Source organism: Ascaphus truei, chromosome 4 (genome assembly GCF_040206685.1).
Source record: "Ascaphus truei isolate aAscTru1 chromosome 4, aAscTru1.hap1, whole genome shotgun sequence".
Classification (NCBI taxonomy): domain Eukaryota; kingdom Metazoa; phylum Chordata; class Amphibia; order Anura; family Ascaphidae; genus Ascaphus; species Ascaphus truei.
In genome coordinates this window covers 54,234,541-54,259,490 of record NC_134486.1, presented here as the reverse complement: position 1 = coordinate 54,259,490, position 24,950 = coordinate 54,234,541, and the positions used below count along the sequence as shown (strand labels likewise).

Here is a 24,950-nt window from a genome sequence, read left to right as displayed (position 1 = left end):
TACGCCATGCGGCATCATGTAGTCACATGGCGCTGCAGTAGCGTCGTCATAACACCATGTGATGTCATGTTGTCATTTGACGTGGGAGCACCATGATGATGCGATGCTGTAGGAGCAAATGCCGGAAGATGCCACTAGACCAGGTAAGAGATATTTACAGAGGCTTCACGCTCTCCCCAACAATCAGTTTAATTGTTGTGGGGAAGAGTGCGGGGCTTGGTGCAGGGGCACAGATGGAACTGCCATCAATCCGACCCTGCAGGGAATAATACTGTTAACTTCACTAGTAAGCATCTCGTGAACAAGGGGCCTGGAGCTGAAAATAGTGCGTTTCAGCTCTAGAGAACTGTCTGATTCCAATCTTGCAAAAAATATGCAGGTATGTATTGCATCTTTAAAGCTTTTCAATCTGTGAGCTGCCTTGAACCTAAGCTCTGCATCTCACACAAAGCCAGCTCCCTGGAAAACCAGAACTGGACTAAAAGTTTCTATTAACCCTGTAGAACTGGGTGCAATGACTGGCCGGGCAATAAGATCAGAGAAAGGAGTCAGGTGTGGTGTCAAAACACTAAATAGATCCACTGGGAGCGTATTGGGGACGAGGGGGCAGCACAGTAGGAACAGATTTCAGATCTGTAGAGAAGAGTCGACGGCAGATTAGATAGTATGCGGGGGACAGTTGATCGGTGGTGGGAGGGCTGAGCAGGATGGTGGAACCAGCGGCGCCTGAGCCCGGGGTCCGATCTGCTACATTCAGGTGCTGGGGGAGGGGGTGCTGGGTGCATAAGAGCAGGGAAAGGAGTGTCAGGTTTAGCGTAGGTGTTATCTCCCTCTGGGAGGTGATAGCTAGGCTTAATGTGCCAACAGAGGGGGAGGGCCTCATAGGGGGAGAGAGGGGGCATCGCAGGTATGGTGGCATGGACCAATGTGGCCAGTAGTGTAGGTCCTTTGGTGGGAGGGTTAGGGCATCAGGAGACATCAGCGGAGCAGGCAGCGGGGGAAAAGAAGGTTTCAGATAATAGCTTTTACGAAAGCTACGTATGTCTGGAAAGTCTGCAGGCTTAAAATTTTCTGCAGGACACTAAAGAGAAAATTTAGGCAGGTGACTATGTGGAGTTACGGATGTTATTGCTGGGGTATAATGATTTGTTGGAGAAGATAGTTAAGAAAGGAGATATTAAAGAGGAGGAGAAGAAAAAAAAAACAGGTACCAACGTGAGCCATGAACGCGATCCATTGGGATGTGACCCAGTTGTTGGTATGGTCTATGATGGTGCCCTGGCTTTGCTGAAGCCATTTGTATGTGTCGGGTGGATGGCATCCACCTCTTCGGAATAATATTGGTTATTTTATATGGGTATGCAGAAGTTACGCTGCTGTTGGCGGTAAGGCAAATTTTAGGGGTCAAATGGCTTAGGCATTGGAGGGCTGCAAACTGTCAGATTTTACTGAAGTGCTTAATTTGGTGGAATATGAGGGGACCAACAGGATTTGCTCATGCGACGTGGCTGGTTGTGGCCGGCCTAAGGGTATAATCCTAACAGGGAGCCCAGGTTTTATGAACCATGAGTGCTCACTGGGTGATGTAGCAGCAGTGAGCATAATTAGGTTCACTGGTTGGAACTACTTGCCGACCAGGTCCAGGAGGTTGCTGTTTATGTTTTATACAAGGATATTTGTACCCAACGAAGGTATCTGTATTTATTTTGCTGGGTTATTAAATGGAATGGACAGGAGTCGAGGGTACAAGGGTCAAGATTTACAACCACTCTGTAATACATGTTGTAGAAGAGTGATGGATGTGGTGCTATGGATCCTGAAAATATTACCCACCACCAATGCCCTTAAGCTCGCAGCACTGGAGACTTTTTAGGGAATGGGTTTTCTGAAACACGGATGATATTTACTTATTTCCAAATGCATTAAGGTGATTGCTTCTTATTCTTTGTATATGCTGACCCTTAGAGTTCTGTGCAAGAAAAATTAATGTGAGTAGATGTATGCAGAGATTATTTTTTGTATAGCAGAGCGTGATTTTAAATAAACGTCCAGATAGAAAGATCAGCTGCATCTACTATGGCTATGACACTTGATGTATTGATGACTGTCATTTTGATTTTGAGTCTTTGGGATGAATACACTTTCCTACATCAAGAAAAATGTAAATTCACCCAACCAAAAGTTACTTGCAGTGGTGTTATTAGCCTACCACATGGAAGTAATGTGTTTTCAGCTCTGTGTTTCCACGCATAAAACAGGGCACATGAATTGCCCACTCTGCTGTGATAGAAGCAGAACCAATTCTTACTGCATGCAGGTAACATACACAAGAGCTGGTGCATACTGTTTAAAGAATACCCTTTGACTGTCTGTAACCCTTTGACTGCACCATGACATGACTTTGTGCGTCATAAGGGCTGGCACTTAAGGAGCCTTATGACAGTGTAAGTCATGCAGTAAATGTTCATTTTCTAGGTGTAGATCATGTTAGGCGCACAACACTTTAAATGGAAGTGGAGGATATCAGATTTTAGACTGGGGTTGAGAGTTTCTCTGTTGGGGGTTGTTCAGAAGGAGCAGGGTTCTTTCTGTTCATCACTTGTCATACCCAGAAGGGTTGTCAGTGAATGATGGGATTTACAAGGACTTGTGTAGTGTGCAGTATGCTTCATTTGACAGAGCCAGGGATCTGGTAAGGGTGGCAGAACTAGGGGCGTGGATGACAAAGGATGACATTCTTTGTAGATGTGTCTCCCAATGGTTGTTCAATCTCATGTTTTTACTTTGAGATGTTCAGCTTCTTTGATTTGGCATTAGTAGATGTAGCCAGAGATGGGGTGTCTTGCACTAATTGGACAACTTTCTATTCATAGTAAGGGATGGGTCTGGTGTGTGCGGGAGGTTACTGTTGGAATTTCAGGAAGTCATGGCACATTTCTGGGGTTCTTTGTCTTATGACAAGATAGAGGACCCAGTGGTATGCATCAACTTCCCGGGGATTGAAATTGATAAGGTGCTTTGGTATCTGGTATTGGTATTGGAGTTTATGGGGCTTAAGAAAGCCATGCTGCGGGGGTTCCAGTCCCTGCTGGGCCATCTCAACTTCACAACCAGGATCCTGCTGATGGGAAGGGTCTTTGGGAGGCGGCTGAAGTATACGATGGAAGGGGTAAAATACCACACCCACTTTATCAGGATTTCAAAGAAGTGAAGGGGGACCTGCAAGTGTGGGACACCTTCCTAGGGTGGTACAATGGACATGCGCTTGCTTTGCAATGATTAGCATATAGGGCTATTTATGGATGCAGTTGGATCCGTGGGGTTTGGGACTTTTTCTCAGGGCCGATAGTGCACTGAGATGGCCAGAGGAGTGGGGGCAGCAGAAGTGTATGGGAAACTTAATGTTCTTAGAGCTCTTTCCGCTGGTAGTGGCAGTGCAGATATATGAAATAGAACTAGGCCACAGGTAGGTCATCTTCTGGATGGACAACGTGGGCATGGAGGCGGCTGTGAATGAGCTATCTGCGTAATCTCTGGTGGTGGTCCGGCTACTGAGATTGCTGGTCCTAAAGTGCCTGGATCATAATATCAGGTTCATGGCTAAGCACGTCCTGGGATTGGTTAACAAGATAGCGGATGCCCTTTCTCAGTTTCAGTTTGTGGTGTTTCGGAAGTTGGTTCGGGGAGCGGCTACAATGGTGGAACCACAGAAGCTGTGGTAGGAAGCCATTCGGGAGAGATGAAGCTGGTGAAGGTTTCGGTAGCCCTAGGTACATGGTAAGCATACATCAGGGCTTGGGAGGAATGGTGCCTGGTTAAGTACAGAATTGAAAGAGCAAAGGCCTGAGGGTGCAATGATAGAGGGAACCAGGGTGTCATGATAATATCATGAGATATTAGGTATTTTAATCCATCTGGTGCTTCAGGGGTTAATGGCCTACCATTTGGGTGTAAAAATACCATGTATTGCGTTGGATTTCGAAGGTAACTCAATTGAAGTTGGATTTTAAAAGTACAAAGAGAGGGTTAACACCTTATCCAGGCCTAGGGTTAAACCGATGGTCTAGAGATGAGTGAATTATGGTTCTCCTGACACTAACATTAACATGACACTAGTTAAGGGATTTCAAAGCATTCTTTGAAGGGTTTTATGGTGTGCCAGGGAGGTGTAACTATCCTATACCATCCAAAATACATGAAATATGGAATCATGGATTTGACCATTTTTATATTTGCATTCATGACAGAGAGATGAACGCGATAAGACCAAATATGAGTGTTTCTCAGCCCTGGAAATTGCCGACGAGTACCTGGGACCAGTAGATGATGCAATGCGGTTGCAGCTCATCACCCAGTCTCAATAGTGTGAGACTGAGAGAGAAAGACAAGCTTTATAACGCGAAATAGCGAAATATGCTGCAGGATGTGAAGCAGAAAGAGAACGGAAAGCAACTGCAGAAGTGAGATATGCTGCAGGCCTATGGCAACAGCTGGAACTTGCCAAGCTCCAGAGGGCATCACCAGAACCAAGCAGCAGAGGTTGTAGCCCTTCCAAACCCCGGATGGAACATTTCCCTAGATGGTAGGGGGGTAAATCCGAAGAAACCTCCCCAACCTCCTCTTGTTACACCAACTGAGGCTTCTTTTGGGGGGTGGATGGCACACCGGGATAGGGTATACACATCGGTATTTTGCCTGCCAACAGCTGGGGCGCATCAGCACTAACTGCCCAGAAAGGAAGAGGCCTGCAACTGCCTCTGGAGGGGATTGCCCCCATGACTGCACCTAAGTGCCTGTGTGGTATCTGGGCAACAAGAAAACAACGGTGCCAACTTGCAGCCTGTTCTTGTGGGTCAGAAACTCAATCAAGAACTGAGAGACTCAGGTGGTACGCTTACCCTGGAGCTGCCAGGTCTGTTGCAACCTGAGGGAATCATTTCAGGAAGGTGGCGGGGGGGGGGGGGGGCACCACGTTTTGCCAGTGGCAAAGGTATACTTGAATTGGGACACTGGGCAGGGTGTGTGGGATGTGGGAGTAATTGATGTTATTCCTGCTAATGTGTTACTAGGTAATGATCTTGGAAGATGGTTACTCAATATGAGAACGCTGCAACCCAACAAGCTTAAGAACCCGCGGAACAATTATAGGTACTGACGCACACTGGGGACTGGGTAAAAGTGACTGACAGGGGTTATACAGAAGTGGGGGAGGGGGGCTGTTGGAGCCTTCTGGTACAATCCATCACCACCAACCAGATGGTCGCAAGGGGTCCTGAGGAGGTTAGTGAGGGGGGGTGTACCAGAGTGGGGGGCAAAGATAGTCTCCAAGTACAGCCCACCCTCACAGAAGACCTCAGGGGGGTTTCCAAGGGGGGTTGTGCCAACGAGGGGGGCAGAAAGAGCTTCCCATTACAGACTGTCCTCCCTAAGGACCCGGAGGAAATGCTAAAGGGACAGTCCGCCGAGGGAAGAAAGAGCGAGGCTGGGAGAGATAGAGACAGCAAGAGGTAGAAAGACAGCGAGGCAGACGGAAGCGAGAGAGAGGCTGGGAGAGATAGAGACAGCACGAGGAAGAAAGACAGTGAAGCAGAAAGTAAGCTAGCAGATGAGGAAGAGAAAGCCAGTAGAGATACGGACCCCTGACTGGGACAAAATAGATGGTTCATCACGCCGAGGTGACGGCAGTATTCGTGTGAGCGCCGGACTGGCGTGTAAGCCAGCCACTTTGCTCATTTTAAGGAGGGAGCTGTCATGATAATATCATGAGATATTAGGTATTTTAATACATCTGGTGCTTCAGGGGTGCTTCCATTTGGGCTTAAAGATACCATGTTTTGGGTTGGATTTCAAAGTGAACTCAATTGAATTTGGATTTGAAAAGTACAAAGAGAGGGTTTATGGCATGTTAACACCTTAGCCAGGCCTAGGATGAAACTGATATTGTCTAGAGATGAGAGAATTATGGTTCTCCTTGCACTAACATAAATGAGATACTAGTTAAGGAATTTCAAAGCATTCCTTGAAGGGTTTTATAGCATGCCAGGGGGGTGTGACTATACTATACCATCCAAAATACGTGAAATATGGAATCATGGACTTGACAGCGATGCTGAAGAATACAATTTTGATATTTACATTCATGACAGAGAGATGCACGCGATAAGACCAAATATGGGAAGTGTAGCATGTGAGAAGGGACAGATTGGTGGGAGGGGCAGCCGTGCGAGGCGAGGGCAGAAAGGATTGGGTGTGCTCGCGCCCTGTAATGCTCTTGCGCACGCGACCCGGAACCGTGGAGGCAGTGGTGGCATGTACCGCAGAGGAGAGAGAGCGGGGCGGCATCTGGCCGACGGAGGTGGGGACCCGGCAGGAAGACCGAGCAGCAGGTGCGGCGGCACTCGGGGCAAGAAAGGGGGGGACAAGCCACGGGGGACATATCCCTGATTCCTTACAGTTCACTGGGCAGAAAAGCGAACTGAGCATAGGCCAGGGGGAGGGCAGTTGGGGATAAGGGGCAGGCTTAGCCAGGATGTTTTGGGTAGGCAGCAGGGGGGATGTGTAGGGACCACCGCCTGAATTATTAAGTATGGAAAGGGGTAGGGCTCCTCATGATATAATTTTGCTGTATGTGATTTGGTATCGGTCCAATCGGTCGATTTAATGAGGGACGTGCAGCGTTTTATAGCGCAGTTAATGGCAGTGTTTAGGCATATAATGATAGTATGGTCAGAGGTGTCTCCCAGATTGTGCTGACAGAAATTATACAGCGTTAGACAGATCTAGGAAGAAGGTAAATAAGGCGATGGAAGCATTCATGCTGGATTTAGGGGCAACTGCAGTGAGGCAAGAGAACCTTGAAGGGGAGCTGAAAGGCCTGTTTTGGGAGGATGAGATCCATTTATCAGATATCGGGAACAATATCCTGATTTTAGTGTGGCAAGTTGATCTGGAAAAGGCAGTGAGTATAATGGAGGCTTGCAAGGCCAGCTTAAGGCCTGTTACATGACCTTGCTGGTGGTGCGAGTAATGTTGCTCTGCAGGGGGGGGGGGTGGAGGACACTTAGTCAGTATTGGCTCCTGGAGGGAGGTCTCAGACCTCGGAAGTATTTTAGTTGGATAAGGCAAAAAAAGGATTAGTAATATACAAGGCGCCAACATGAAAGGATATAATCACCACCAGGAGGAGACCGATGAGGATTCCAGGTGATAAAGATGTGCTTAAAAAAAGAGTAAAAAAACACAGAACATAGTGTAATACTGTTAAAACAAACAACATATACTATTACTAATTATATATCAGCTGAGATCAAGGGTGAATTGAAAATAACAACATTTAATAAAATAATTAAAACACTGGACATACAAAACATATACAAATGAAAATTACAATGGGTAATAATTAAGGACAATTAATATGGGACCATGTAACAGCTGCACTGGGTGGATTGCCCACTCACCGGACGAAAGATATATACAAGCAGTGGATATATCTGAGAGTATCCCCTCTCCTTTTTCCAGCTACCACTGCTATCGCATCCGCATCAGGGCCAGGGAGAAGGTTGCAGCACGCCAGACTGTGTGTGCCTCTCTGGATCCTCGTTTCCCCGCAGCTGGGCAGGTGTAGCACAGTGAATTGGTGCAGCTCTCACCGCTGCTGCGCCGAGTGTTGGGCCAAAGGGGAAAAGCTATGCACGCTAGACAGCGTGGGACTCCCTCCGCACTGGCGTTCTCTCCTCGCGGTAGTTGGAACTTTGCAACAGCAGATTCGAGCGGATTTTGTGATAGTCAACAGCAGATTCGTCACGGAGCTTGCAGGCAATTGCAATGCACTGGTTCAGGTCCCCACGGATTAACCCTACGCGTTTCGAGAGCGAGCTGCTCTCTTCCTCAGGGGTTCTAACAATGTGTCCCACAGTGTCCTCTTATATAGGTGTCCAAATAGGTCCAATTAGCACCCTAATTTAATTGTTGCACATGCGCAATCAACAGTGTGTGGAAATCAATGTCCTTTTACTCACACATGCGCAGTGGTTCTCAATGGTGGAAAAACAAATATAAACATGTTAAAAATAACGATCTCAGCTGTATATATATATATATAAACATATTAACATATTATAATATGTATATGATGAATTATAGCACTAAATTGGTGATATTAAAAATAAAAATAAAAATATAAACCAAACGGTGAAAAGTGTATTTGTGCAATGTGTTATAGTGAGTATTAAATAATAGCACTGAAAACAGTTGCTGTGAGGAATATTTAAATTGAGTTTTAGAATAATGTATATAGAACATATAAAGTGTACTATGTGATTTTAAATAATAATCTCCTATGCAATTTGTGATTAGATAATGTGTATTAATAAACAATGAATTATTTGTCATATAATATTTGTGTAAAAATATATATGTGTGGTGATTCACAAATTTATAACAGGTGAATGGGTGTATATATATAATGTAAATAAACTCCAAGTTAAAAAAAAAAAAAAAAAAAAAAAATTTTTTTGGTAAATATATGTGCTTATAAAGTGACAATGTTTATCCATTTAATATGAAAACATGATATTTCTACCAATATTTTACATAATTTGAAGTTACACCAATTAATAAAAATTACACCAATGAATAAAAAATGTATACAATACAATATTTATACAATAATATTTATCATCTTTATGCTAATTGTATGCAATACAATACTTGTACATTAATATCATATTTATTACACCCTTTAAAGCAAGAATCAAGAATACAAACAGAATGGACAATCTATTATTTGAATTACATAGCCAAAAAAGGTTTCAAATCGAAGTCAACGTTGAGGCCAAGTGGGGATAGGGTCTTTAGCTCGTAAATCCAATAAGACTCCCGTCTCCCCAATTGGCCTACAGCGTTTCCTCCTCTCCAGTTTGGGGTGATGGTCTCAATTGCCGTACATTTCAAACCAGTGGGATCTTGGTTGTGCACTTGTTGAAAATGATGGGATACGTTGTGCGTTGTTAACCCTCTTCTGATGTTATATATATGTTCATATATACGTCTTTGGACGGGTCTGGTAGTCATACCCACATATTGCAGACCACATGGACACTCCAAGAGATATATTACAAATGAACTTTTACAAGTGATGTGTTGTTGGATAATATAATTTTTGGATGTCTTATTAGATGTGTATTGAGATGTTTTAGTACTATATTTGCACGCAGTACACCTATTACATGGGAAGTAGCCTTTGTTTGTGACATTATTATGTACCTTTGGTTCTAAAGATGGGCAGCTAGGGGCTAATTTGCGTCCGATGTTTGGAGCTCTAGTAAATACTATCTGAGGATGTTCTGGCAATATCCCTTCAAGTTCTTTATCTTTTTTGAGGATGGGCCAATATTTTTTAAATATTTTCCTTATATTTGGTGCCATCTGATTGTATTGTGTTATAAAACTAATATTAGCATTTTTGTTTTTATCTTTATTCTTGTACTGTAAAAGATTAGATCTTTCCATCGCTGCCACTTCTGTTATCGTATTGTCAAGATCTTTTGAAGAATACTCTCTATCCAGAAATTTTTGCTTAAGATCTTTAGCTTGACTTTGAAATGTTTTGGCACATGAACTATTCCTTTTGAGTCTGATAAATTGTCCCTTGGGTATATTTTTAACCCAAGAGGGATTGTGGTGACTGCGTGCATGGAGATAATTGTTTGCCTGTACGGGCTTAAAATAAGTGCAAGTTGCTATTTGATCATGATCGGCCGAAATGAGTAAATCTAAATATTCTATAGATGTTGAACTAGAATTAAAAGTGAATGTTAAATTATATGTGTTTTGATTCATATAATTTTTGAATTCTTCTAAGTGCTCTAAAGTGCCGGACCATATAAAAATAATGTCATCTATGTAGCGCCGCCACAGGACCAAATCCGCTCCGAATGGGCAACTGGACCATATATGATGTTCTTCCCAGCTACCCATAAATAAATTCGCATAGCTGGGAGCGAATTTATTTATGGGTAGCTGGGAAGAACATCATATATGGTCCAGTTGCCCATTCGGAGCGGATTTGGTCCTGTGGCGGCGCTACATAGATGACATTATTTTTATATGGTCCGGCACTTTAGAGCACTTAGAAGAATTCAAAAATTATATGAATCAAAACACATATAATTTAACATTCACTTTTAATTCTAGTTCAACATCTATAGAATATTTAGATTTACTCATTTCGGCCGATCATGATCAAATAGCAACTTGCACTTATTTTAAGCCCGTACAGGCAAACAATTATCTCCATGCACGCAGTCACCACAATCCCTCTTGGGTTAAAAATATACCCAAGGGACAATTTATCAGACTCAAAAGGAATAGTTCATGTGCCAAAACATTTCAAAGTCAAGCTAAAGATCTTAAGCAAAAATTTCTGGATAGAGAGTATTCTTCAAAAGATCTTGACAATACGATAACAGAAGTGGCAGCGATGGAAAGATCTAATCTTTTACAGTACAAGAATAAAGATAAAAACAAAAATGCTAATATTAGTTTTATAACACAATACAATCAGATGGCACCAAATATAAGGAAAATATTTAAAAAATATTGGCCCATCCTCAAAAAAGATAAAGAACTTGAAGGGATATTGCCAGAACATCCTCAGATAGTATTTACTAGAGCTCCAAACATCGGACGCAAATTAGCCCCTAGCTGCCCATCTTTAGAACCAAAGGTACGTAATAATGTCACAAACAAAGGCTACTTCCCATGTAATAGGTGTACTGCGTGCAAATATAGTACTAAAACATCTCAATACACATCTAATAAGACATCCAAAAATTATATTATCCAACAACACATCACTTGTAAAAGTTCATTTGTAATATATCTCTTGGAGTGTCCATGTGGTCTGCAATATGTGGGTATGACTACCAGACCCGTCCAAAGACGTATATATGAACATATATATAACATCAGAAGAGGGTTAACAACGCACAACGTATCCCATCATTTTCAACAAGTGCACAACCAAGATCCCACTGGTTTGAAATGTACGGCAATTGAGACCATCACCCCAAACTGGAGAGGAGGAAACGCTGTAGGCCAATTGGGGAGACGGGAGTCTTATTGGATTTACGAGCTAAAGACCCTATCCCCACTTGGCCTCAACGTTGACTTCGATTTGAAACCTTTTTTGGCTATGTAATTCAAATAATAGATTGTCCATTCTGTTTGTATTCTTGATTCTTGCTTTAAAGGGTGTAATAAATATGATATTAATGTACAAGTATTGTATTGCATACAATTAGCATAAAGATGATAAATATTATTGTATAAATATTGTATTGTATACATTTTTTATTCATTGGTGTAATTTTTATTAATTGGTGTAACTTCAAATTATGTAAAATATTGGTAGAAATATCATGTTTTCATATTAAATGGATAAACATTGTCACTTTATAAGCACATATATTTACCAAAAAAATTTTTTTTTTTTTTTTTTTTTTTTTTTTTTTTAACTTGGAGTTTATTTACATTATATATATACACCCATTCACCTGTTATAAATTTGTGAATCACCACACATATATATTTTTACACAAATATTATATGACAAATAATTCATTGTTTATTAATACACATTATCTAATCACAAATTGCATAGGAGATTATTATTTAAAATCACATAGTACACTTTATATGTTCTATATACATTATTCTAAAACTCAATTTAAATATTCCTCACAGCAACTGTTTTCAGTGCTATTATTTAATACTCACTATAACACATTGCACAAATACACTTTTCACCGTTTGGTTTATATTTTTATTTTTATTTTTAATATCACCAATTTAGTGCTATAATTCATCATATACATATTATAATATGTTAATATGTTTATATATATATATATACAGCTGAGATCGTTATTTTTAACATGTTTATATTTGTTTTTCCACCATTGAGAACCACTGCGCATGTGTGAGTAAAAGGACATTGATTTCCACACACTGTTGATTGCGCATGTGCAACAATTAAATTAGGGTGCTAATTGGACCTATTTGGACACCTATATAAGAGGACACTGTGGGACACATTGTTAGAACCCCTGAGGAAGAGAGCAGCTCGCTCTCGAAACGCGTAGGGTTAATCCGTGGGGACCTGAACCAGTGCATTGCAATTGCCTGCAAGCTCCGTGACGAATCTGCTGTTGACTATCACAAAATCCGCTCGAATCTGCTGTTGCAAAGTTCCAACTACCGCGAGGAGAGAACGCCAGTGCGGAGGGAGTCCCACGCTGTCTATCGTGCATAGCTTTTCCCTTTTGGCCCAACACTCGGCGCAGCAGCGGTGAGAGCTGCACCAATTCACTGTGCTACACCTGCCCAGCTGCGGGGAAACGAGGATCCAGAGAGGCACACACAGTCTGGCGTGCTGCAACCTTCTCCCTGGCCCTGATGCGGATGCGATAGCAGTGGTAGCTGGAAAAAGGAGAGGGGATACTCTCAGATATATCCACTGCTTGTATATATCTTTCGTCCGGTGAGTGGGCAATCCACCCAGTGCAGCTGTTACATGGTCCCATATTAATTGTCCTTAATTATTACCCATTGTAATTTTCATTTGTATATGTTTTGTATGTCCAGTGTTTTAATTATTTTATTAAATGTTGTTATTTTCAATTCACCCTTGATCTCAGCTGATATATAATTAGTAATAGTATATGTTGTTTGTTTTAACAGTATTACACTATGTTCTGTGTTTTTTTACTCTTTTTTTAAGCACATCTTTATCACCTGGAATCCTCATCGTTCTCCTCCTGGTGGTGATTATATCCTTTCATGTTGGCGCCTTGTATATTACTAATCCTTTTTTTCCTTTCTTGTTATCTGACCAGGGGGTCAGTTTTTAGTATAAGGGCAGCCCCCTAATTTAGGGATTGATTATCCATATAGTTAGCGCTACCTAAACTGTGTTCTTATCTATTAATTATTAGTTGGATAAGGCGGTACCATTCCAGGTTTGGTTGGCTAGAATGGTGGTGACCTTCCCGATGGACTGTGTGGAACGCTGACCATTCCATACCAGACTTGGCTCATTTGGTTTGATAGTGACTTACTGATGGGCGTTCTGTGTCAATCAGACCAAGGTACTGAATGGTTAGATGAGCACGAGCTGGTGGTATCACTCGAGCTCCAGTAGATGTGGAAGGAGAAATCTGGCTGGGTTCCTAGTTGGGGATAAATATGATATATATTTTCTGTTGTAATAAATAAAGCTGTTAATTTATAGTAAATGTGTGAGGGGGACCTTGCTTTTAACTCCTATAGAGATACGCGTGCCGCCAGGGAGATATATGCTCAACAGTTTTGTGGTCTGTATCCATAGACAATAAAAACACATAAACCGGCGCCTCAAAGAAATAAAAATCTGACCAAATATAGTCCAAGTCAAAAAGCTGGGATGAGTTCCATGGAATTGTCTTCAATGTAGTCTCAGACAAACAAACATATAAGACGACAACATAAAAGAAAAAAAGAAGAAAAAAAGATCATAGTGCAACTAGAAACAAAAATCACTGGTAAGGTATGCAAAATAAGACAGCAGTTTAATACAATGGTTAAAAAGTATACATAAAAACAACAAACACTTGATTGTAGGGCAAGAAACACTTATAAAGTGATGGCATCCAGTGGGGCTAAAATTAAAACCCTACTTACAGCAAGGCTGATAAATTTAAGCCTGTAGCACAATTTCACTTGGCACTCCGAAGCCTGGGGGGAAGATGGCACAGCTCAACCGTCTGGAGGCTCCGCACCGCTAAGAAGCACAGCTCCTGAGGCTTCACGCCGCCAACCGCCACAACTTGTCCACAACCATGAGTCAGCACTGGAGCAGGAAGCCGCCTGAGCTCAGCGCTGCCGGGGGACTCACTGAGACAGTCACGCAGACCCGAGGTCTCGCGATAGTCAGTGATGTCACCGCTATAGGCAGGGACAGGGGAAGGACGCACGCGGGTGCTGGGGGCTCTCAGAACCAAGGCCACGGGGGAAAAGGGGTAAGAGGCTAGCAGGGAAGGAAGCCAAATGTCTCTGCCAGAAAAAAGTGGACTAGCGTCCTCAGGTTGCTATGGCAACAATTACGTATATAGGGCCGACAGGGACGCGGATACACCCACCCCGGAAGAAGTCGCAGACAGCGACGAAACGTACTGTATGTCGGGTCCTTTGCCGACAGCTTCTACCTGCAGTCACATCTAGCATGGTCGCGGAGTTTGCGATTCATGCCGACAGCCTAGCATAAGTTTACTATAACATATACTTAACGCTATTACTCCATATGCTGACTCCTTTGTGTCCACTTTGATACACCCATTTAAAGAGGTGTCTAAGCATTGCCACAGGGCAACGCTATCTATGCTCGTGCTCTACCTCTACAATCTACTAGCTAAGTTCATCTTCCCTAGATATATAGACTGAAGGGGTATGCCTTTTTAAGTTTCCCTTCCATAGTACACAGACGCTATGACTTACGGGCTATGAGCGATAACCGCATCACTGTACATATGTCTCTCACCAAAGAGACCCTATGAAATAGAGACTTATGCTGAAACAAAAGTGAAAACCTGTCCCGTTCTTTAAGTGTAGCACACCGCCTTGATACGAAAAAACATAATATATGATGGCGATACATGCGCACTGAGAACCAGACAGTAGACTGCGGTTATAAGGAATTAAAATCATACTAAACTTAACTGGTAAACCTGCTAATAAATAATCCCTCATACTGGTATAACAGTACTCCTCTCTAACCAATTCTGCTGCATGACTAAGGACATACATACTAGGTTTCACTTACCTTGTCCCTCTCCCACAGACTGCATACAGTACCAGGAACGCAGCTTTACAAACCAATAATAACGCATGCGCAGTGAGACTTTCTATTCTTCATAAACACACAGACATTACGAGCTATGTGCCATGAGCGATACCCGCATCACTGCATACATGTTTTTCATTAAAGACACTCTCTGAAAACATAAAACCACGCTGAAACAAGAGCAAAAACCTGTCCATTTTTGCAGTGTGGCAACTGGCTTTGATGCGAAAAATAAAATACACATAACGTGACGGTGACGCATGCGCACTGAGAAGCAGAAAGTATACCATGGCTAGAAGGACCATAAGTTATAATGAAAGTAAATAAACGACACCTTACACTGCTAGAATATCACTCTTCTCCAACTGATTCCGCTGCATGACCAGGGACACTCACACCAGGTTTCACTTACCTTGTCCCTTCTCCACACACTGTGTATATCATTAGGAACGCAGTCTCACAGAACAAAACGACGCATGCGCAGTGAGACCTTGCGAAAGGAATTAAAGTATGAGATAGGGAATTGCAGTGTAATAACTACATATATCTGTGATGTTTGTTTATACAATTGATAAACACATTGACATAGATGTACATGAATGATTCCCTACACTGGCATAATACTATCCCTCTTCAATTGATTCTGCTGCATGACCAGGGACATAAACTAATTTTCACTTACCTTGTCCCTCCTCTGCATACTGTACATAGTATCAGGAACTGACCCCTATAGAATAAGAACAGAACAACGAGTCCCAAAGTGTACCTATGATAAACAACACCTAACAAGAACCACATGATCGGTATAGTCAGTATCTAACCATCAGGATCTACTAGGTGACTACAGTAGAACACATAGACTCATAAATGTCTATTTTTAAACACTGCATATGAATGCGAATAAATTTGATTTTAGAAACATGTCTTTTGTTAACTCTGACCACGTATAATATAAAGGTCTGCGGTGCGCCACAATAGGGATCTTACTGTATCTGTCTATGGATACAGACCACAAAACTGTTCAGCTGTTAATTTCTCCCAAGAAGTTGTATGGTGTTTTTATTGGGAATGGGAGAAGGGTCCAGCTCGAGGCATGGGTAAGTCACGGGTTCTTTACAGTAAGGGCAGCTAAAATGAGGAATTCATTACCCATGGAGACTGTGATGGCAGATACAATAGATATATTCAAAGAAAAGTTGGACATTGTAAGAGAGTTACATTTAATGGAGACCGAATAGGGAGAAATTAAATCCTGCCTTTATTGAGCCTGTTCCTTTAGCAAGGCAAAACATACAAAAAGAAACAAAATAAAGGCCTACTCCACTTTGGAGAATAACTAAACATTTACGCCCTTTCTAACTGGGTGTTAGCTAAGCTGGTTACCACCCTAAACATGCATATATACAACAGTCCAACAAGAAAGTCTCTTATATGTTTTTTTTGCTGTAGGAGAAGGCCTCTCTGCTCTCCTGGGCCAGCACCCTTGTGTGCTATGGAGTACCTCTCTGCTCAGTTCTCTTTCTCCTCTGTCAGCACTCGTGTGTGCTAAGGAAATCTCTATGTCCAGGCATAGAGCTCTAGTCCCCTCATGTCTTGCTGTCAGCACACAGTTCTCCTGTGTGCTTCAAGACTCTCCTCATGTCAGCACCGTGGTGTGCTAAGAAAAATCTCCTCTCTGTTTCTCACATGAGGCTTTTTCTCAAAGTTCTAATTAGCCAGCTGGAGTCTGGTTAATTGCCTGGCTGCAATTAACCTGCTCACTGCTGGATTTAGAGGCAGTTTTTCTTAAACAGGGATAAGTCCCTATTACAGACATCTTTTTAGAAATGAAGGGTATACAGGGATATACCAAATAAGTAAACATGGGAAAGATGTTGATCAAGGGAGAAAAATAGCCCATATTTGGAGCCAGGAGGGAGTTTATTTTTCCCCTTATGAAATATCATTTGATGATGTTTCACTGGGGTGTTATGTTTGCCTTCCTCTGGATCAATATACTGTAAATACAAATATAGGATAAGTATCTCTCATCTAAATTTAGCATAGGTTGAACTTGATGATGGATGTCTTTCTGTAACCTCATCTACTATGTGACTATGTAACTATGTAATATATTTGGATACTTTGAGCCACAGTCATAATAAGCAACATTAAGTTGCATTCAAGTGAACATACATAACATCTTTGCAATTTTTAACAGTTGTGTAAAAACTTCAAATATTTGTAATAGCTATTGCAAATATAAATAAATATACAGTATGTAAAGTTTTTTTTTTTAAATGAAGTAGAAATGAGGCATGTATAAATTCTCAGTGATTAAATAACATGGATTAATGTATGTATATATAATTCTTTTATTTTAGATAGTGACATGATGCAATATAGTGTAAACCAGGGGTAGCCAACTCTAGCCCTCAAGGACTATCAACTTTTCAGGTTTTTAGAATATCCCTCCTTCACCACAGGTGGCTCAATTAGTGGCTCAGTTGAAGACTGAGCCACTGATTGAGCCACCTGTGCTGAAGCAGTGATATCCTGAAATCCTGATCTGTTGGTAGTCCTTGAAGGCTGGAGTTTGCTACCCCTGGTATAAAATATGAGGAATTCATGCTTTTTATTATTATAGGATACATTTGCTTAGATAAAAATGTGGTATTTTATCTCAAGTACAAAACATTTTCATTCATTGTAAAATCCTTTTGGTGCGCACCACAGTGCAGATATCTTTAATAACGAGGGTCTCAGTTCTGCGTTTACATTTGACAAAGTGGCAGTAGTGTACGTGACTCTCACTAATGCAAATTGTTAACACCAAGTTTTTATTTTGAAGAAACATCAATTTCTGCTTGAAAATAAATACAAATACTTAATATATAAATATAACACATTTTCAATATGCGGGGTGTAAAGATTTGTTTTTAACCCCTGTTTGAGAAGATTGTGTTTCCCTGCACGGAATTCCTATCTTTGGATAAAGTAGAAATAGCCGTGTTAGTCCAGTTACGTTAGTGTAGAGTAGATTAGTACTTCATTATTAGGCGATACCTTTTTTATTTTGACTAACAATAGATGTGATCTATCGTAAAGATATCAGACACGTGAATGTTCCTCTTCTTTTCTAGTCACCACTCTGGGGAAAAATCTATGACATATAGTAACGTACTCTATAGGGATTTATTTTTGTTTTATATTTTTATTTTAAGAAACTGCATTTATTATAATTGTATGTTCTTGTAATCTTTTTCTGTAATCTAAAGCACTGTATTTTATATATATTAAAACAATCTTTAATAAGTAAGGCTTTGGGGCTCTGAATGAACTGTTGCATGCATTGTAGAGTATTTACATTTCAGACACATTTTGCTACATCAGATGGTTGTGTGTTAAGTACATATTTTTTCTCTAATAAAAAGAGACCTGACCCTGACAGATATATAATTATATAATTTTGCATATTTCTTGGGTGGTGGAAGTGGATAGATGTGATTGCAATCGAGTAAGGGGTAAATATTAACTAATTGAAAGTACCTTGCGAAGGAGAAAGGTGAGTTGGCTAGAGTACCCGTGTGTATTAACCCTGGTTACATGTATGTCACGTGCTCACCAGTGTACTGTTCGTGACAGATGGTATATTGGGACGGATTGAGGGGAGATATTTTTCATGTGAAGGTGAAAAATGGGCCAGTTAGAGAGCTGTGTATTAACCCTTGTCCGTATACAGGTCACATGCTCACAGGTGTGTGGTACGTGACAAATGGTGTGATATATTATAAGATATTATCTTTGGATAAAAAATAAGTTAAATCGGTCTTGTGTTTAACTCTTTTAATGGCAGGAAGAGCAGGTATCCTGTGTGGGGGAAGTGCAAACAGTGCACAGCTTTTTGAGACAAACAATAAAAACGACGGTGGCTGGATCAAAAAATTGTCGTAAAAATATTTATTTTTATTGGGTCACATCACCAAAAACACTCACAAAGCCTTGTGAGAGGAACCTCTGATGTGTTTCGGGCTGGCCTGCCCTTTGTGTATATATATATATAAAAATAAAGATAATAACCGGCACTCCATAATTGCAGTAATCTGGTGCTAATGCCATAAAACAAATAAAGCATACATTACCAGCAGTGAAGATGGCAAAGAGGCGCGTACACTCAGTAAAGTAACCAAAGAGGTATAGTACACAGAACCAACGTTTAGATCCACACAGGGGTATCTTCCTAAGGGGAGGTGTGCAGTGGACAACAGACAGTGAGTGACTAAAATACCCTAATCCAAATGCACCTAGACACACCCAACAATTAACCAATCAAACGCACGAAAATGCAGGTGAGTAACTTAATAAGTCCAAAATCACAGCAGCTGTGTAAAGGTCCTGCTGCACCGCACGATCTGATCACGTGATTCACCTCCACATAAACAAGCGTCCATGATCACCATATCAACCCAATAGCACATGCGCAGCAAGAGCAGCCTGTTCATGATCAGAGTCAGATCCGCAGACTTGCAGTACATGGGCTCCACATAGTAAAGCATCCTTGATCACCATAGTAACCCAATCGCACATGCGCAGCACGCTCAGCCAGTTTGTGATCAGAGTCAGATCCGCAGACATTGCAGTACACGGGCTGTGAGCAGGGCCGCTTTAAGACCTTCGTAGGCCCTAGACACTTTTATTTCTAGAGGCCTGTGTGTCCGATATTTTTACTCATTTTTATGCTAATTTCATCGTTTGCTTGTTTCTCTCGATACTAGCGATATTTGGCATCGATACTTTCGTTTCGATATTTAAAGGTATCGATACTTCGAAGGCATTTTAAATTAAAATTGTCTGTTTTCTCTTATTTTGCGATTTTTTTTGTTTAGGTATTTTTTCAAGTGAAATATTGTAGACCCCAAAAGGTTTGTAGGCCCTATTAAGCATCCCATGTAGGCATGTTGATTAGTAGAAGAACAAACCTCACTTATGCGAGCAAGGCGGACTGAAACTAGCGTGAACGACATATATATATATATATATATATATATATATATATATATATATATATATATTTCCCAGAATCCCTTGCTGCAGTGGAAGAGCGGTGTGCTGGGTGATAATGGTGAAAAACAGGGCTACAGACCTGTCTAAGACATGCAAATGAATATACAGGAATATTTACAGTTGCTTTATGCTTTACTGTGGAGGGTTTTAGTCACTTTTTTTACCCACCATAACCTTAATAAGTGTGGTGATTACCGACTCTTATCTCATTTGAGCAAATGTCAGCAACCAACCTCACACTGATGATACCCATCAAGGTTGAAACATGTCTGTGAATGGGTTTACTGACTTTGAATCTCCCAAGCCCTTGCTTAAAAGCTGTGTCTAAGGCAGCATGCATTGGCTAAGGGTTGCTCATGTAATATGAGCATGAGATAAAAGGTGGCACTGTGTGCTCATTTGCATGTCATTTCCCAGAATCCCTTGCTGCAGTGGAAGTGCTGTGTGCTGGGTGATAATGGTTAAAGACAGGGTTGCATACCTGTCTAAGACATGCAAATGAATATACAGGAATATTTACAGTTGCTTTATGCTTTACTGGGGAGGGTTTTAGTCACTTTTTTACCCACCATAACCTTAATAAGTGTGATATATATATATATATATATATATATATATATATATATATATATATATATATATATATATATATATATATATGTATATATGAAATCTCCTGTGAGTGCAAGTAAACAAAGAGGTTGGTATTTTGGTATTTTTGAATCTAGTTCAATTCCCGGTGTCAGCCAGTCACTTTATCTCCCTGTGCCTCAGGCACCGAAAATACAGATTGTAAGCTCTACGGGGCAGGGACTGTGTCTGCGAAATGTCCCTGTAAAGCGCTACGTAAACACTAGCAGCGCTATACAGGAACAAGCTATTATTATTTTATTATTTTCACATGACACTGTGGACTTCACAGTTATTAGTAGTTTTACGAAGATCCTTTTTTATCTTTTCCCCCAATCTGCATTGCAAATTGTTAACATCCTTTGAAACTCACCTGACCTGTTTTATTTGTCGCTTTCTATGCACTAACCTAGAAGTATGCAAACCCGTGTTACTGACTCCGGCCTGCAGACGTATAAATGAAGTGCAAACTGTGGACATATTCAGAAATAAGCTTTTATTTGGTTTGAATTTTGAAAGATGACAGATAAATCACTCAAATCACAAAAGCACGACTGCACAAACATTTCTATTACTCTCACTGTGTCAATCAAAAGCGGTTCCTTGCAAACTAACATACTCATCCCACTTCTTTCCAATGATGTCTCTATTTTCTCTGAATCATTCTACCTCACCTGTGCATTGCTCTGTCTTTACAGGTTGATGTCATCGCAAATATTCCCTTTTGAGAATACTTCAAATTATGAAGGGAATATTGAGTATTGATTGGTGTAACAATCCCTGTTCAAGTAATGTGCCTTTAATCTAGCAGTGTGGTGGTTAACTGCTGGTAGTCAATTAATAAACACCACCTGCCTGATTTAGATTGCTTACAAAAGCCTGTCTGTTGAGACAGGAAGTGACTCCTTAGCTCACTTGTGAGCTGACTTTTGGAGACAGAGCAGGGGTTCTTGAGTCTCCCAGGAGAGACTGACCAAGAGAACACAGATCTCTGGAGCTGACCATGTCTTGAGCTTTGCCAGAAGACACAGCAGAGCTGATTTCAAGACACAGGGAAAACTACTAAACCTGAAGCTGACACACCCTGAGGGAAGGGAACTGAACCAGGAACTGAGAAGATTTTCCCTCCAAGAAACAGATAAGACTTTCATTCTTAAGAGACTTCTTATATCTGCTTATTTCCTGCTATGTGTTTGGGGCTTGGAGAAATGCTTGACTAAGGGAGATGTGAATTAATTGCATAGTGTTTCACTAGAAATACTCCCAAGTGAATAGAAGCTTTGTCCCCCCCCCCTCCCCTGTGTTTGGATGGATTTCCTGATTAAAAAGAAAAGGCACAATAAAGCCTTATTATAATTTCACCTTATAAAAGTCTCCAATTGTGTACCTCTGTGAACGTCCGTCTACAATTGGGTTATATTACAACCAATTCTATGTTGTCTGTGTAATTTAAAATGAAATGATTAACTCAGCAAATCCCCGTCAATGGCCCCAAATGTCTCTCCCTATTAACAATGGTACTGTGTGTAATGAACAGCAGCACAGAGCTTAACTTTTATTTTGAGGCTTATTATTATTAGGTGAAGGAACAGTCAAAGTATGCATCGAAACAACTGCTGTTCTTCATGAACTCCTTCAGTGCTATCTAAGCAATATCAGTGACATGTATTACAGAACTCTCAGGATTTACATAAGTTCAGGTGATCCATTTGTTTTGACTAAAGGGCAGAAACCAGTACTTTACTGTTCATAAAACAATAAAATGGTTGATTAAGCGCTAAAGATGAATAGACTCAGTGAGAACTTTCGTTTTTCAAGAACATCAGTTGTCTGTAGCCAAACATTTATTTGCTACTTTAACAGCAAGTCTTTTTGCATCCTGATCTTTCCTAACTAGCCAGCTGCAAAGAAATTCGGAGCCAGATTTACTAAGGTCTGCTAGCCCACTTACCATTACGTTAACCTAAGTTTAGAGTCTGCAAAATGTCTCTGGAAAGTGCTACGTAAAACTAGCAGCGCTATACACGAACAAACAATTACTATTATTACTATTATTATTAAAACATCCCGCACTAAACGCTGCACGGGTGTATGTCAGTGTTTGTTGCTGAGACCACCCAATCCTGGATATCAAAGCATGTGTGCAGGAACACCATTGGAACGCTTAAATAAGTATTAATGTAGAAGGCCTGTGCTTCACAAATGCTTAGGTACAACTTTATATGACCACAATTGAGGATCCCCTCTGACGGTGTGCGTTCCTCCGTGCTGCTCTCACTTAGCTGATCCACTGGGCATCCTCGCAAAATGAGCTGCTCTTTCTCCAGCCAGCGTCCGCTAACACCAGCAGAACGCAGACAGGCCCCAGGTCACTCATCGTCAGTCCTGAGATCTCTCCAGCTCGCCCAGGTCTGCCCCCATGTGCCCTGCTAGCCCGTCTTAAAGACTCTGTTAGAAAAGCCTCTTCTCAATATAATAATCAGGAATCAGTTTTCCAGTTCAAATCAACATTCTTTATTTTTCAATCAGCTTTCAGCGTTTTATGTACCAAGGATACATATTATAGATATATTCTGTTAGTCTTGTATGTATGTATGTCTTTATTTGTATAGCGCCATAAAATGTACATAGCGCTTCACAGTAGTAATACATGTCATATAAATAGCAAATATAAATAACACATCAAGGGAATAAGTGCTTCAGACATACTGTAAAAGTAACATTAAGGAAGGAGTCCCTGCTCCGAGGAGCTTACAATCTAATTGGTAGGTAGGGAGAACGTACAGAGACAGTAGGAGGGAATACTAGTAAGTGCGTCTGCAGGAGGCCAAGCTTTGTGTCATGTGTCCATGATTATCCAGTGCTACTCATATGCTTCTTTAAGCAGATGTGTCTTAAGGTGGGTCTTAAAGGTGGATAGCGAGGGGGCTAGTCGGGTATTGAGGGGAAGAGCATTCCAGAGGTGTGGGGCAGAAAGTGAGAAAGGTTTAAGGCGAGAGAGAGCTTTAGATACAAAGGGGGTAGAAAGAATACATCCTTGAGAAGAACGCAAGAGTCGTGATGGTGCATAGCGAGAAATTAGGGCTGAGATGTAATGAGGGGCAGAAGAATGTAAAGCTTTAAAAGTGAGCAGTAGAATTGAGTGTGAGATACGCGATTTAATCGGAAGCCAGGAGAGTGATTTCAGCAGGGGAGATGCTGAGACAGATTTAGGAAAGAGTAGAGTGATTCTGGCAGCAGTGTTTAGGATAGATTGTAGGGGAGACAGGTGAGAGGTAGGAAGGCCGGACAGCAGGAGGTTGCAGTAATCGAGACGTGAGAGAATGAGGGCCTGAGTCAGAGTTTTAGCAGTTGAGTAACAGAGGAAAGGGCGTATCTTTGTGATATTGCGGAGGAAAAAGCGACAAGTTTTAGAAACGTTTTGAATATGAGAGGAGAATGAGAGAGAGGAATCAAGTGTGACCCCTAGGCAGCGTGCTTGGGCTACTGGGTGAATGATCGTATTTCCAATAGCAATGTGGAAGGATGTAGTAGGGCCAGGTTTGGGAGGTAGTATAAGGAGCTCTGTTTTTGCCATGTTAAGTTTCAGTCGGCGGATGGCCATCCAGGATGATATTCCAGAGAGGCATTCAGAAACTTTGGTCTGTATAGCAGGTGTAAGGTCAGGGGTTGAAAGGTAAATTTGTGTGTCGTCAGCATAGAGGTGATATTTAAACCCAAAAGATGTGATTAGGTCACCTAGAGAGAGTGTGTAGAGAGAAAAGAGAAGGGGTCCCAGGACAGAGCCCTGGGGTACCCCCACAGAGAGATCAATAGAGGAGGAGGAGGTGTTAGCAAAAGAGACACTGAAGGTACGATGGGAGAGGTAAGAGGAGATCCAGGATAAAGCTTTGTTCCGAATACCAAGAGTATGGAGAATGTGAAGGAGAAGAGGGTGGTCCACGGTGTCGAATGCTGCAGAGAGGTCGAGTAATATGAGCAGAGTGTAATGACCTCTGTCTTTGGCAGCGTGGAGGTCGTCAGTTATTTTAGTGAGGGCTGTTTCAGTAGAGTGAGCAGTGCGGAAGCCAGATTGTAGAGGGTCTAGTACAGAATAGGTGTTGAGAAAGTGTAGCAATCGAGAGAATACAAGACGTTCAAGGAGTTTGGAGGCAAAAGGCAGGAGGGAGACAGGTCGATAGTTAGAAGGACAGGTAGGGTCAAGCTTGCTGTTTTTGAGTAATGGTATAACGGTTGCATGCTTGAAGGATGAAGGAAAGGTACCAGAGTAGAGGGAAGAGTTAAAGATCTGTGTGAGCATAGGGATTATAGAAGGAGCAAGAGGTTTTAGGAGATGGGAGGGAATGGGGTCAAGTGGGCAAGTGGTAGAGGGCGAAGAGGAGATCAGCAGTGATACATC

At 41.4% G+C, this 24,950-nt stretch overlaps 1 protein-coding gene across 1 annotated transcript in view; it reads left to right on the top strand.

Annotated features, from left to right (window-relative positions):
- The first annotated feature begins 4,467 nt into the window (after window positions 1-4,467).
- LOC142492253 (uncharacterized) overlaps window positions 4,468-24,950 on the top strand; it is a 37,997-nt gene continuing 17,514 nt past the window's right edge. The window contains exons 1-3 of the mRNA XM_075594924.1: window positions 4,468-4,582; window positions 5,070-5,148; window positions 10,195-10,503. Coding sequence (XP_075451039.1) covers window positions 4,468-4,582; window positions 5,070-5,148; window positions 10,195-10,503 — 503 coding nt within the window. The remainder of the gene's footprint in view (window positions 4,583-5,069; window positions 5,149-10,194; window positions 10,504-24,950) is intronic.